At 43.8% G+C, this 12,330-nt stretch overlaps 1 protein-coding gene across 1 annotated transcript in view; it reads left to right on the top strand.

Moving 5' to 3' along the window:
- The first annotated feature begins 10,431 nt into the window (after nucleotides 1-10,431).
- Nucleotides 10,432-12,330, top strand: part of LOC134092584 (cytochrome c oxidase subunit NDUFA4) — a 5,924-nt gene continuing 4,025 nt past the window's right edge. The window contains exon 1 of the mRNA XM_062545561.1: nucleotides 10,432-10,554. Within this exon, the coding sequence (XP_062401545.1) occupies nucleotides 10,513-10,554 (42 nt within the window). The 5' untranslated portion in view covers nucleotides 10,432-10,512. The remainder of the gene's footprint in view (nucleotides 10,555-12,330) is intronic.

Genomic DNA, 12,330 nt, shown 5'->3' with positions numbered 1-12,330 from the left:
TGGAAGACACGATCAGAATCTGATTATTAAGATTTGAAGGGCTTTTTCTGAACTATGAAGATATTTCAATGCAAATCCTTCGTATTGTCATAAACAGTACATCACAGGATTTTACACAAAAATGTTGGGATTACAAAATCGTTTTCAAGTAGGATTGTGTAATTTGCTCAAGTGTTTAAATTAAGTGCTGTGGACACGTACAGTACATATAGCTATAGACCCTTTCAATCTGTTCTTAGACATTTTCCGGTTTAAATGTTCAAAACCAATATAGATTCTTTGAGATGAAAATTTAATGAACATGCTCTACAACACGTCAACTTTAAAACATGTTTTTTTATATATTTTTTTCGTACCATCTTTTTAAGTTTCTAATTTCTTAATATTATAATATTCTATACATCATATTCATGAAGTACTACTACCTTAAGATGATCAATGATCACTGACACTAGAAAACATGTCATTTGATTAATAGACCAGGTATTGACTTGAATGTCTTTTCAAACACAGATATCTTGATTTCCAAATTAGGGATAGCAGACGGGTTCAAGGAGGTACGGCTCACCGTACACTATCCTCTTTGGCCACATGGTGGTACTGTTGTTCAGAGAATGTCCACTACTTGGGCCGCTCCAACCAGCCAAAATAGAAAACGCATAAATAACATTATGCTGAATGAACTGCTTTGGAAATCGTATTTTTATTGAAATGCATGACAAATTACTGCGGAAATGTCTTCTGAAGCAAAATTGTGCATGACATTCATTGGACTGGTAAATGCATTACACTGAGAGATGAATACGTGTGTGTGAGTCATGTCTATCGCGATATATCAGCGCAGCAATTTAATTAAATAGAATTAGACGACTATTTTCAAAGAAATGTGACCTGTAATTCCGTTCAAAAATTAAATAGATGCAAGTGTCTGTGTTTTGATAAGAGACGGTACTGATATTTTTTGGAGTCTGTTGAGGTATGATAATGCAGTCATTTCAATCCAAACTCATTTCACACTGTTTGGGTCAACACCATTAAAATTAAACTGATATCAACAAAAAATGTATGCTGATACAAATGAATGTGTCAACTGAGCTGTAAATCTGCATCTGTGCATATTGATGACTTTTCTACTGCCAGAAAAACCATCCTCTCCACCAATCCCAACACTCAACTCTCATTGCCACTCAGCTTTAGCTTCTCCAACCTGGATCTGCCTTGGAGTTGGCTAAGAGGCTGGGAACAGCAAAGCCCTTCTGTGCTTTACACCCTCCTCTCCACCGTCCAGCACAGTCCGGGGACCAACCAAGCAAGCAAGCAGCAGCCATGGCACAGCCATGCACACATTTTAGCTCATCTCTGCCCCCCAGCAGATTGCGCTCGTGTCGGAGAACGGGATGAATAATTCTGACCATGACAGAGAGAGAAAGAGAGAGAGAGAGAGAGAGAATAGGGGCCAGCTTCTGAAGCAGAGTGGAAATGCCAGGTGTGAGTGGCGCGAGTGGCTGTGGCAGCGGCCGTGGCGGTGGCGGTGGGCATTGAGATAGACAAGCTGGCACCCAGCGGAGGCTCATTAGCCAGGAAGAGGAGGCCCCAGTGCTGCCATCACCTCTCAATCCCCTGCATGTCCCCCATGGCTACAAACAAATTGGTGACAGGATCCCACGGCCAGAGAGCCTGCCAGCACTAGCCCTGACCATCCATGACTGCGTGGTTCTTCTGCGGAGGTGTGTGTGTGTGTGTGTGTGTGTGTGTGTGTCACACAGACATTTGTGTGCTTACATGTGTTTTAAGAAATGTAAACAAAAGGCATCTAGATTGCACACAGCTGGAATGAAATGGCTCGTGCTCAACTCTGACAAGAGCTCACCCGGTCATGGTTGGCCATCGAGAGAGAACTGCGGGATGCTGAGGGCTGGAGGCAGGTTGCTAAGCGCCGCGCTGTTCTGGGCTGTGCTGTGCTGGGTCTCTCACTGGGTGGTGCATGTGGTACCCTTGTGATCCTCCCGAGAGACCGGCCCTCAGTGCGCCAGAGGAGGTGAGGGTTTGGGGCAGGATGCAGGCAATCTGTCAAACCGGCCCTCTCTGCCGTCTAAATTGGCGGCTGTGTTAACAAATCTTTGCAGTGTCCCCGAGTCTCCTGTCCTGGACATCTCGCCTTGCCTTGCCTGGCCTGGAAACACTTTCTGGACATCCTCCAAGTTGGAACTATGGTGACTGTGTTGTTGTAGATGGGGATGGGATACAAATAAGAGGGGAATGGATGCATGTCCAGCTTCCTGCATCCCTTAAGCATACAGGTAATGCAGTTAGTGGAAGGTGGTACCTGTGTGTCTATGGCTTGTCTCAGCATGAACCAGAAGCCTCTTTTCACTGCCTGTCACTGTCTGGACTCTCCCCTTCCTGTATGTCTGTCTGTCTGTCTCTCCCTCTCCCTTCTATCTGTCGCACTCTCTCTTTCTTCTCATAATTGCTCACCTCCCCCTCTCATTCTCTCTCAAACTCCCTCTCTTTTCTTTCTCTCTCCCCTTCCTCTCTCTCTCTCTCTCTCTCTCTCTCTCTCTCTCTCTCTCTTGTTTGAGTTAAGTTTAGCAGAAGCACCTGATGGTGGAGTCAGCCTTGCACTGCTGTCAGCTGTCTCCCTTCATCAGAGACGGAGCTGGAGCTGGCAGAAAGGCTACAGGGCTGTGAGGATGGAGGGGGTGGTGGTGCTGGTGGTGGTAGTGGAAGAGGGGGAGAGAGAGAGCCAGCACTACCAACAGCCGCATCTTATTATTTTAAATAGGAGTGTGCCAGTCTCACATGAGGATTTATTTATTTTTCATTCTGCCGCACCCTCCTCTTTCTCTTTCTGTCTGCTTCTCTCTTTCTCACTCACTCTCTCTCTTTCTTCACCCTCTCCTGCAGGATTTACTCTAAATGTTGAATGTGGCAATTATATGGAGTGTGTGCTAAAGGAGGAGGAAGAGGAGGAGGAAGAGGAGGAGGAGTGCACAAGGAGACAGTGGGAAGAAAGAGTGATCCGTCAGTGTTTCTGACACCTTTGAGTGTTAGGATATTTGGGCTGTCACACATCAAAGAGGGCAATCAGCGGATAGATCACCAGCGATCTGTGTCTGTTGTTTACACGAACATGAGAACTACACACAGGCAATAAGTGTATGAAAAAGGTGTCTTTTTCTTTATCATTTTTTTTAACTTTTTCAGTCTTTCATTAATGGAAAGTTTTGCACATTGAAAGTTCTCAATTTCAAGACGCCCCCTCAAGAGTTCCACTCAAATGTTCTTCCAGGAGACAATTTCAGGCAAAACAAAATTTCAAACCCAAAGTTTTATTCTCCTACTTTATACTTTGTCAAACTTGTCAAACCACACCGTCCTCCGTACTGAGTCTCAGTGGTCAGAGTCTGACCTCCGAATGGTGACAGTCGGTGGGGGGTGGGGATGGGGGCCCTTGGCGTAGGGTGGACAGTTGAACTGTCACCAGGTCCAGGTTTCGCTCTGACACCGTCATGCCACTGTGTAGCAGCCAGGCGGATGGTCAGAAGAATAGATTACTGGGGTCTGGTGGACTTGGCTAGGCCATGGTTCTAGCAGGCCTGGGCAGTGTGATGAGTTTGGCCGGGAGGGGGGGGGGGGGGGGGGGGGGTGCAGGCAGGCTTGTTGGTACATAGGAAGTGGTGGAAGGAAACAAATGTGTCACTGCCGAACGTCTGAGAATTTTTAAATCTGTTTCCAGAGATGGCGTCAAAAAGGTTCACCACTAACAGCACATTTAAAAGAATAGGGGAAAAGCAGACAGCTCAAACAGGTGAACAACCAAAACAAATGTCCCTCAAATGGAAAGCTGACTTCCTCAACACCATTTATATGCCATCACGTGTTTCTCTGCCATACAGAGGACAAACACTCATGGATTTGAACTTCACAGTTAGGAGTAGCATGCCACAACAAGGTCTCCACCACCTCCTCAAACAACCCCCCCACCCGCGTCCCCTCCAAAAAAAAAAACAGACAGACAATTTCTTTCAATTAGTCAGTGTGGGGCAGCTCAATAAATTTTAGTTTGTTCCTTCAGACGTGGGGGCCCTGTTGCACGTCCAGAGAGAAAATGAAGACTAATGGCTGTGGCTAGCATTGCTGAGCTGGTCTTCCACTTAACTGCCTCCCTTTGCAGCCCCCTTCTCTCCCCGCCGGCCGCTAACTAGAGCCGGGGTGCTGACCGTGCTCACGGTGCCACATAATGCTAATGTCTTCAGATATCGCCACACCGATTCCTTTTCTCTCCTCGTTAAGCATTATTCCTGTGTGTGTGTGCGTGCCGTGCATCTGAGGTTTAAAGAGGAGAGGGGCACGATTCGTCACCGTTCATTGCGGGCGCGAGCGATCGATCACTTCTTGGGTATGTGTGTTGTTGGACAACACCTAGACTCAAGACTCTCCCACTCCACCCCACACCACCACCGTCCTTCAAAAGAAGGCACTTTCACCAGAAGAGGCCAGGTGGACATGTGATTGGTGGATGTGTTGGCACGTCTCTCATGTGCATTCTGATAGAAGAGGTACCTCACGTGGCTCCACTTAAAACTCTACTCAGAGGCTTTTTGAAAGGTACTTTGAGTTCACCTTTGGCAAGTATTTATGGTTATCAATTCTGTAATAATCTAACACTTTAGTTCCAGGAAAATGACCCAGAAGCATGACTAAACTTAGCTTGAAAAATTCTTCAATACTGAACATTTTAAAGGCCTGAACATTTCTTGATGAAACATAAACAGTCTTGCTTTCTCCTTCCCTCATCATAATTGTATAACAAGAGGATTCTTCCTCATGAGGTTGCACAGATAGAGGTCTCTGTATTCAAATGAAGTGGTTTTCAAGCTTGTTAATGTCAGTAATGTTACGAGGAATTAATAATGTGCTGTGTAACTATGATGCCACAGCTCTACTGGGGATTCAAACCTATTTGGAAGGCATTGTTAGCCCGACTGAGGAAGATACTATTTTACCATGCTCTGCTAAGATACATAATTGACCACGTGTGAAGGTAAGGGAAAAGAGTCTTTGCAATATGGAGTTCAACCACAGAGAATATGAAATGGTTAGACGGCTTTGATTCACCACGGCTGCTCATTAAACAGCAGGTTTAATTTCCTGCTCTGCCTCTGGGATATAGAGCCAGTAGCGAGCCTGCATGAATGTGGATGAAGGGGCAGAATAGGCCAGGTCGCAGCCAGTCTGGAGGTCAGGGCAAGAGGTGCAGGGGCCCAGGATGACCCCTCTCCCTTACTGAACTCCAATAGCCAGGTAAACAACAGCTGAAGTGTCTTTCCACTGTTATGAGTGATATTAGAAGTATAACTAATGTGCTGTTTGAAATATAACTCACATTTCACAAATATAAGTTAGAATATCACTAACCAGAAGCCTAAAAACTGCTTTGTGTGTGTGTGTGTGTGTGTGTGTGTGTGTGTTTGTATGTACTTTACATCCATTCATATTCAGTAAACGTATATAAAATATAAATGGAGGTGAAACGCATGACACGAACACACAAATGTGTATGTAACACATGCAGTATTTATACAAAATCATCGCTTTTCCCTACAAACTATCTTATACGTGTGTTTGGTGCTCTGCAGACATGTGTTAAGCCGGGACCGATATATTTTTAATTTCCAATCAGATTGGGTGGGAGCCCTAAGGCTATTCCATTATAGCAGCCACAAAAGGCAGCCAGGAGCACCACAGCCTCTCTGACAAACACGCCATCACTCACATGGGAGAGGGGAAAAAATGTGTTCATTCACACTCACATAACACCGTCCCTTAATAACCAAGAGAGATGAAAAGCAGAGGGAAAGGGAAAAGGATGGGGAGAGGGAAGGAGATAGAGAGAGAGAGAGAGAGAGAGAGAGAGAGAGAGAGAGAGAGAGAGAGAGAGAGAGAGAGAGATGGGCAGAGCACGCAGAACAAATAATCTTTAATAACGACTTTTCTAAATGTCTTCATCACACCTTGTGATAATTCCATTATGGATTTTGCAATAAAAGAGAAATTCATTATTGCAGTGGATAGTAAAACGAAACAATGATATCCTTTAATATTCAGATATTATTCATGTTATAATGTTATGGATGTCTTTTTGTGTTGAGGTCTTCGCAGGCCTAACCTAATGCTACATTTCTGCATTCTTCTCTATCTGTGTGACATAATAAGACATTATGACTAACACCAGGCAAAAGCACAAAAATGAGAAAATGATTCTCTCCCAGTTTTGCGGTTTGTTTTATTTTCTTAAACGATTACCTATCATCAATCAAAGCCTTGCCATTATCCTCCACTGTGTCATCTCACCCTCTCACCTCCAACCCTGAGCGGGGAACGTTGTACAAACATCACTGGAGAAGTCTGCTGATCAGGCTAAGTCCAAAAACCTACAGGAGCCATGTTTGGTCAGAGCGAGAAGCCGTGATCTTCTATTAGGAATTCAACAATAACAAACTGGAATAAACAAACACCACAGAAAATAAAAAAAAACACACACTGGTCAGTGCACAGACAGACAGACAGCTCCAAAGGTCACTTCTTGTAGGAAACACAATTTTCTATAATGATAAAGGCAAGAACCTTTGGGTCTGCCCGTAGATTCACACATGCACACACACACACACACACACACACACACCAATTGTCTTCTATCTGTCTAGGTGGAGATATATACAGGCCAAACATGTCTGCTTTTCCCTCTGCGCTCTTGCTTCCAAAATTCATGAAACTGTCAGTACTGATTTGAAATAAGCACCTGGAGAGAGGCATTGAGCTCCTACACACCTTGGTTGACGTGTGGTGAGGCTGATACTTCTGCTGTACTGAGAACTGGTCCGACTCAATTAGAGACTCACAGAGAGAGACTGAGCCAGAGAAACAGGTAGAGAGAGAGAGAGAAAGAGAGAAAGAGCGAAAGAGAGAGAGAGATGAATATCCCATCCCCATCAGCATATAGGTGAAGAGCTGCAGCCCAACAGCTGTCACCCCACCTGTGTGTGCAGAGACTATTACTGACTAGAGGAGTTTACAAGGACTTCAGGCCTCATAATATCAGACTTGATGAAGAGGCCTGTGCTAAAAGTAAAGAAAGAAAAGAAGAAAAGAAAAGAGCAAATAAGAAAAGGAGAGGTATGGATGGTTGAATAAATAAGTACCTGTTGTTGTAACCGAGATGTTGTTTTCAGTTTGTTTTAATGAGTATGGAGGCCTCTTGCTAGTGAGCGCTCGGGGCCATTAGCCTACTGAACAAAAACAACTACTGTGGAAAGAGAAGAGGTTTTTATAATAGCTAACAGTCGCACTCTAATGGCAGTGTTGAGCATCTTTATCATGGAACTCACCTGAATATTTCACCTTAATTGGCTGCTAAACTATCGCTAACATCCAAGTCAACACAACGAATACAGTTCCCACAGACTTTTTACACATTGCGTTATAACACAGTGTCAAAGTTGCACCCTCTGCCAACATGAATAAAATAGTTTCTTGGCAGCAGCTATCATGTCTTGTATCAGCAACTACTATACAAAGTCTGTCAGGCAGAGCTTTCCAGACAATAGCACGGGATCCACAGAAAAAACAATGGGGAATAGGCACAATAGAGCAGGCCATACATTATTAGTGGCGATACACGCCAGGGGCACGGGATCGGGTCAGAGTGTTGTTTTAATTTCTGGCTATCATTGAATCAAGCAGCTGTACTCACACACAACGCACGGCAAACCCCAAGGACGCACATCTCCGCCGAACGAGCTAATACCTGCCTGCTCGAAAATTTATGGAAGCGCCGCCGCGTGTAGGCTACAGGCCGGGGGTAATGCGTCTCCGAGCACAGCGCGTGTCATGACCCCATCTGTTACCGCGGGGGATTCGGCGGCGGCGCCGGGGAAAGGCACAGCGGAGGCCCATTCTTAGAAGAAGAAATCTCATTAAAGCCACCGGTTGCTGACAACTCGAGCACAATGTGAAAACAAGCTAAATTTGGGTAATAATATCATATCACGGCTCTTGATTCTTGCCATGAATGAGGGGGCAGAGTGTTCTGGGAGAACAATTGCAGAAGATGAGAGGGGACGGTGGTGGCTTTTTTCACTCCATTTTGTATAAGCCTCTCATTTTACAGTTCTCCGCCTTGAACACCTCTTTTAGCCGCACCATAAACCTCCAGCATTTTCATTAAACAAAGAAACCAAATGTTATGAATAAGCCACCACCACTGTCAGGGCAATGTGCAATGCATTGTCCATCTCTGGCCTCTGACAGTCAAAATCTAAAAAGAGATCTCCTGAAAAAGTATCTAAATAACAAAATAAAATCTAAAAGAGCTCTCCAGAATAAGAATAATAACACAATAAAATATAAAAGAGGTCTCTTGAGTTTCTCCCAGATAACAATCAGATCACATGATGCTAAGCATGGGAGTTCTGCTTCTCAGATTTTATTAATGACCACAACTCTAACATGTCAAAGGAGATATCTTAAAAGGGTCAAAAATACCAGCTCAATACCGCATTTTCTCACTCTCAAAACAGCTTTGGTGTTTGGCCCCAACTTACGTTGCACACCCGCCAAACAGGGACAGCTGAAAGGAGGACACTGTTTTCTGTGTGAATATCTCAGAGACTGTAGGGCCTAGGATGACCAAACATGCACACACACACGCACGCACGCACGCACGCACGCACGCACGCACGCATGCACACACACACACACACACACACACACACACACACACACACACACACACGCATGCACACACACACACACACACACACACACACACACACACACACACACACACACATATGCATGCATGCACACACATGCACACACATGCACCCAATTACCCCCACATACACACACACAAGCGAACAAACACACACATACATACACACACACACACACACACACACACACACACACACAAATACACATGGAAGCACACATACACATAAAAACAAACACACACTATGTACACACTCATTTACATTCACAAAAGTTGCAAGAGTAGGGGCTGTAGTTAGCCTGGCTAACGCCTCCCACTTCTCAAATGAGACGTGGTCTGGCAACCAGACGTTCATTTTCTCGTATTTGAAAAAATGCCCAGATCCGTTCATTGGGCGCCACGGATGTCAATCAAATGCGTCTCTGCATAGCTCTTCATGGTCTTGCTTTCTCCCCTGTTCTGTGATTGGCCTCCAACATCAGGCGAACATGGGGGCGTTAGTTTCCAGACTGCCTTAGCAGCGTGAAAGAAATCACCGCGCAAGGCAGTATGGGAAACCCAGGCTAGGCTGTAGTAGGAGATGGAGACAAATTGACAAACGTGATCTATTTTTGCGGAGAGGTAGAGCAGGACTGAACGGTGGTCATATTTTGTACCGTTGTACGGTACATCTAGTTTTCTCTCACTCTCTTTCCCCTTAAAACATTGTGAAGAAACTAAGAAATGCCTGTGATTAAATGCACTAATAATGAGTCACATCTGGGTCTCCAGAGCTATCAAAGATCCATTTTTGAAAAGGAAAATTTCCCTCTGGGGCAGTAAGATCGTGACCAATAAGCCCAACTAAAACAAGCCAGGGTTCATAAGCACAGAGGGCCAAGTAGACACCAGAGAGCAGCCCAAGGTCAAATTAACGGTGACCGCCACCGTCAAAGGAGCACAGATCGGTATAGACTACTTTCGTCCGGGCGCAGCGTTTTGGTGGAAATGGCGGGAGGTTAATGTGTGCAATCACAGCACCACTTGACAATCAATTCCTGTAATTATGCTCAGGACAATAGGTCAATGCCCCAGGGAGGCCTGGACTTTCAGCAAAAGCATCCCAGCACAGCAGATAAAGCGGTCAGAGAGATGAATCTGGATCCAAAAAGTGTGAAAAGCAACAACTAAAGATAGTTCACAGTCTCTTTCAAATATTAGAGCACGTGCATCTCATAGTCTCTGTATTCAGGGATTTACATGTACTTTACCTTTCCAACGAATGTTAATGCAACATAACACTGGACGTGCAGCAAGCACAAAGACAACCTAATCACCTTACACAAATAAACTAAATAGAAACTTTCTTGAATAGAATATTCTTATGTTGCAACAGATGAACCAACTGTTTACGTAAGGCTTCATCCGAGGCCAGATGTGATTAAGGGGATTATACAATCCTCCCTCCCAAACCCACTGACCCCCTTCTAGACCCGCGGTGGCGTCACAACAGATTCCAGACACGGGGCTCGCCATCGCCCCCACAGACGAGTGCACCTCGCCCGGAGTCACCCTTCTTCCTGCTCACCCCATTCGCCCGCTATCCATCATCAGCAGATCTGTCCATCATTCTTCACTTCTCGGCAGATACTCAGTAGCTTTGTTTTGGATTTGGTATTGGATTTGTTTTGGATTTCCACAAGTCCTTCTAGTGCAATTTAGATACTTCGGTGTCGTCATTTTGGGGACATATAAACATGATTCGAACAATGCTTCAGCATGCAAAGAAGCACCCTGGGGTAAGTTATCTTTGTATGATTTGTTAAATATATAAATAAAAAACATACTAGGTGGTCATGTTTCTGAGTTGTATGACTTCCACCTAATATTCTTGCCAATATAATTCATTATGCAATCAGGACATGACATATTTCTCAAAGGTTAAACAGAAATCATGAGAGCTGAAAAATATGTATTGCTGGATAGCTGACAGTAGTTATCTATATGAATAATGATTAGGAACATAGCATGCTACTCAAAATATCCAGTGTACTGAGTCTCACATTGGCATGTGGGTATAAGTGGCATGGATATTAATCAAATGGATTATGACTCATCATTACTCAGATTAGAGCAGAGAGGTATGAACTGTGTTCATCTACTAAGGCACGGCTCACAGCATGAAGGGAGTAGCTACAGTTGTCTGTTCTGTATCCAAATTAGCAACGAATTAGCATTTCTATTTCATACTTTTTTTACGTTCATTTTCACTTCTAAAATATATTTCTGCTTGTGCTTGGAAGGTCCAAGAGTATGTAATGAAATAAAAGCTTGCATTCAAAATGCCAGCACGTCCTTGTGTTGTACAGAAAACAATTGGCACATTAGAGCTTCAGAGAATCAATCTGCAGATGACCCAGTTTCCTGTGGCAAACTTGGCTTGGCTGGGCACCAACAACAAATGAGTACAACAGTATCAGGCTATCAAGAAATTGAGGTGGGAGAGTTTTGTTGCCCTTGAAGCCCAGAGTTAGCTAGATGTAACGTATGAAGTCAACAGTGACCTTGCTGGCTATTCTGACGACTAAGAACGAGTGGAACACTGATGTCTGGACAGTTCCCTGGACACAGCTGAATAAAATAAATGTATTTTTCAGTGTGGGATCATTTACTGAGACATGTAATGGATATTTGATAGATGCAATACACACAGAGAATTGCAGGGCAAATATCCAGTGCAATACGTCAAAGCATTTGTGTGGATACTTTCCCATGTCTGTCCCTCTTAAAGAGGACATCGAATGGATGAATTGAGTATTGCACTGTGTCCTCTGATGTTAAAATGCTATATATTCAACTTTGATTTAGAAAAATAAACTCAATTGCAATTTTACAAGACTAATTAAAACCATATATTTAGTATTGAAATGGTCCGTTTGACTAAATGGCGCCCTCTTTGGCAACCCCAATTGAACTTCAATGGCTTTGCGATGTCTGACATCACAAGCAAGCAGTTTTGCTGAATCGCCCATTTTTTAGTGTATACTTTTAAGTTCAAGATTTTCATATGAAGGAGGGCACAACCATGCCTCATGTTTATGATAGCTCTTTGTTTATGCACAACCTCTCATAATTCATGAAAACCAAGAAAAAAGTTATTTCCATTCTATGTCACCTTTAAAGGGCCTTTTAAAAATGTGTTGGTCATCAGAATGACTCTGTGTCAGGTCACTGCCAAACCAAATATTTCTAGACTCAGCATTTCATAACTTTCATTAAACTTTTCATTAAACTGAAGAAGCTAATAAACTCACACAGACAGATGTTCACAGGTGTTTGTACTTAGGTGAGAGAACGTTCTGGGGGATAAACTGTAGATAGCTTTTGCACATCTAAGCTCAGGTGTGAAATATTATGTAACATGAGCCCATGTTTGCCTACAAAACGTTCTTTCCAGATGTTGTTTTCTGCAGACTAGTGCTCACATTTTGCAATTAAAGCAACACTAAAGCACTTTTCCTCTGTCGTACACGTGCTATTTGTTTATCCAGCAAATAACAATGTCCACAGACAAG

This window comes from Sardina pilchardus, chromosome 9 (genome assembly GCF_963854185.1).
Source record: "Sardina pilchardus chromosome 9, fSarPil1.1, whole genome shotgun sequence".
NCBI lineage: Eukaryota > Metazoa > Chordata > Actinopteri > Clupeiformes > Clupeidae > Sardina > Sardina pilchardus.
This window is presented reverse-complemented; position numbering and strand designations above follow the sequence as displayed.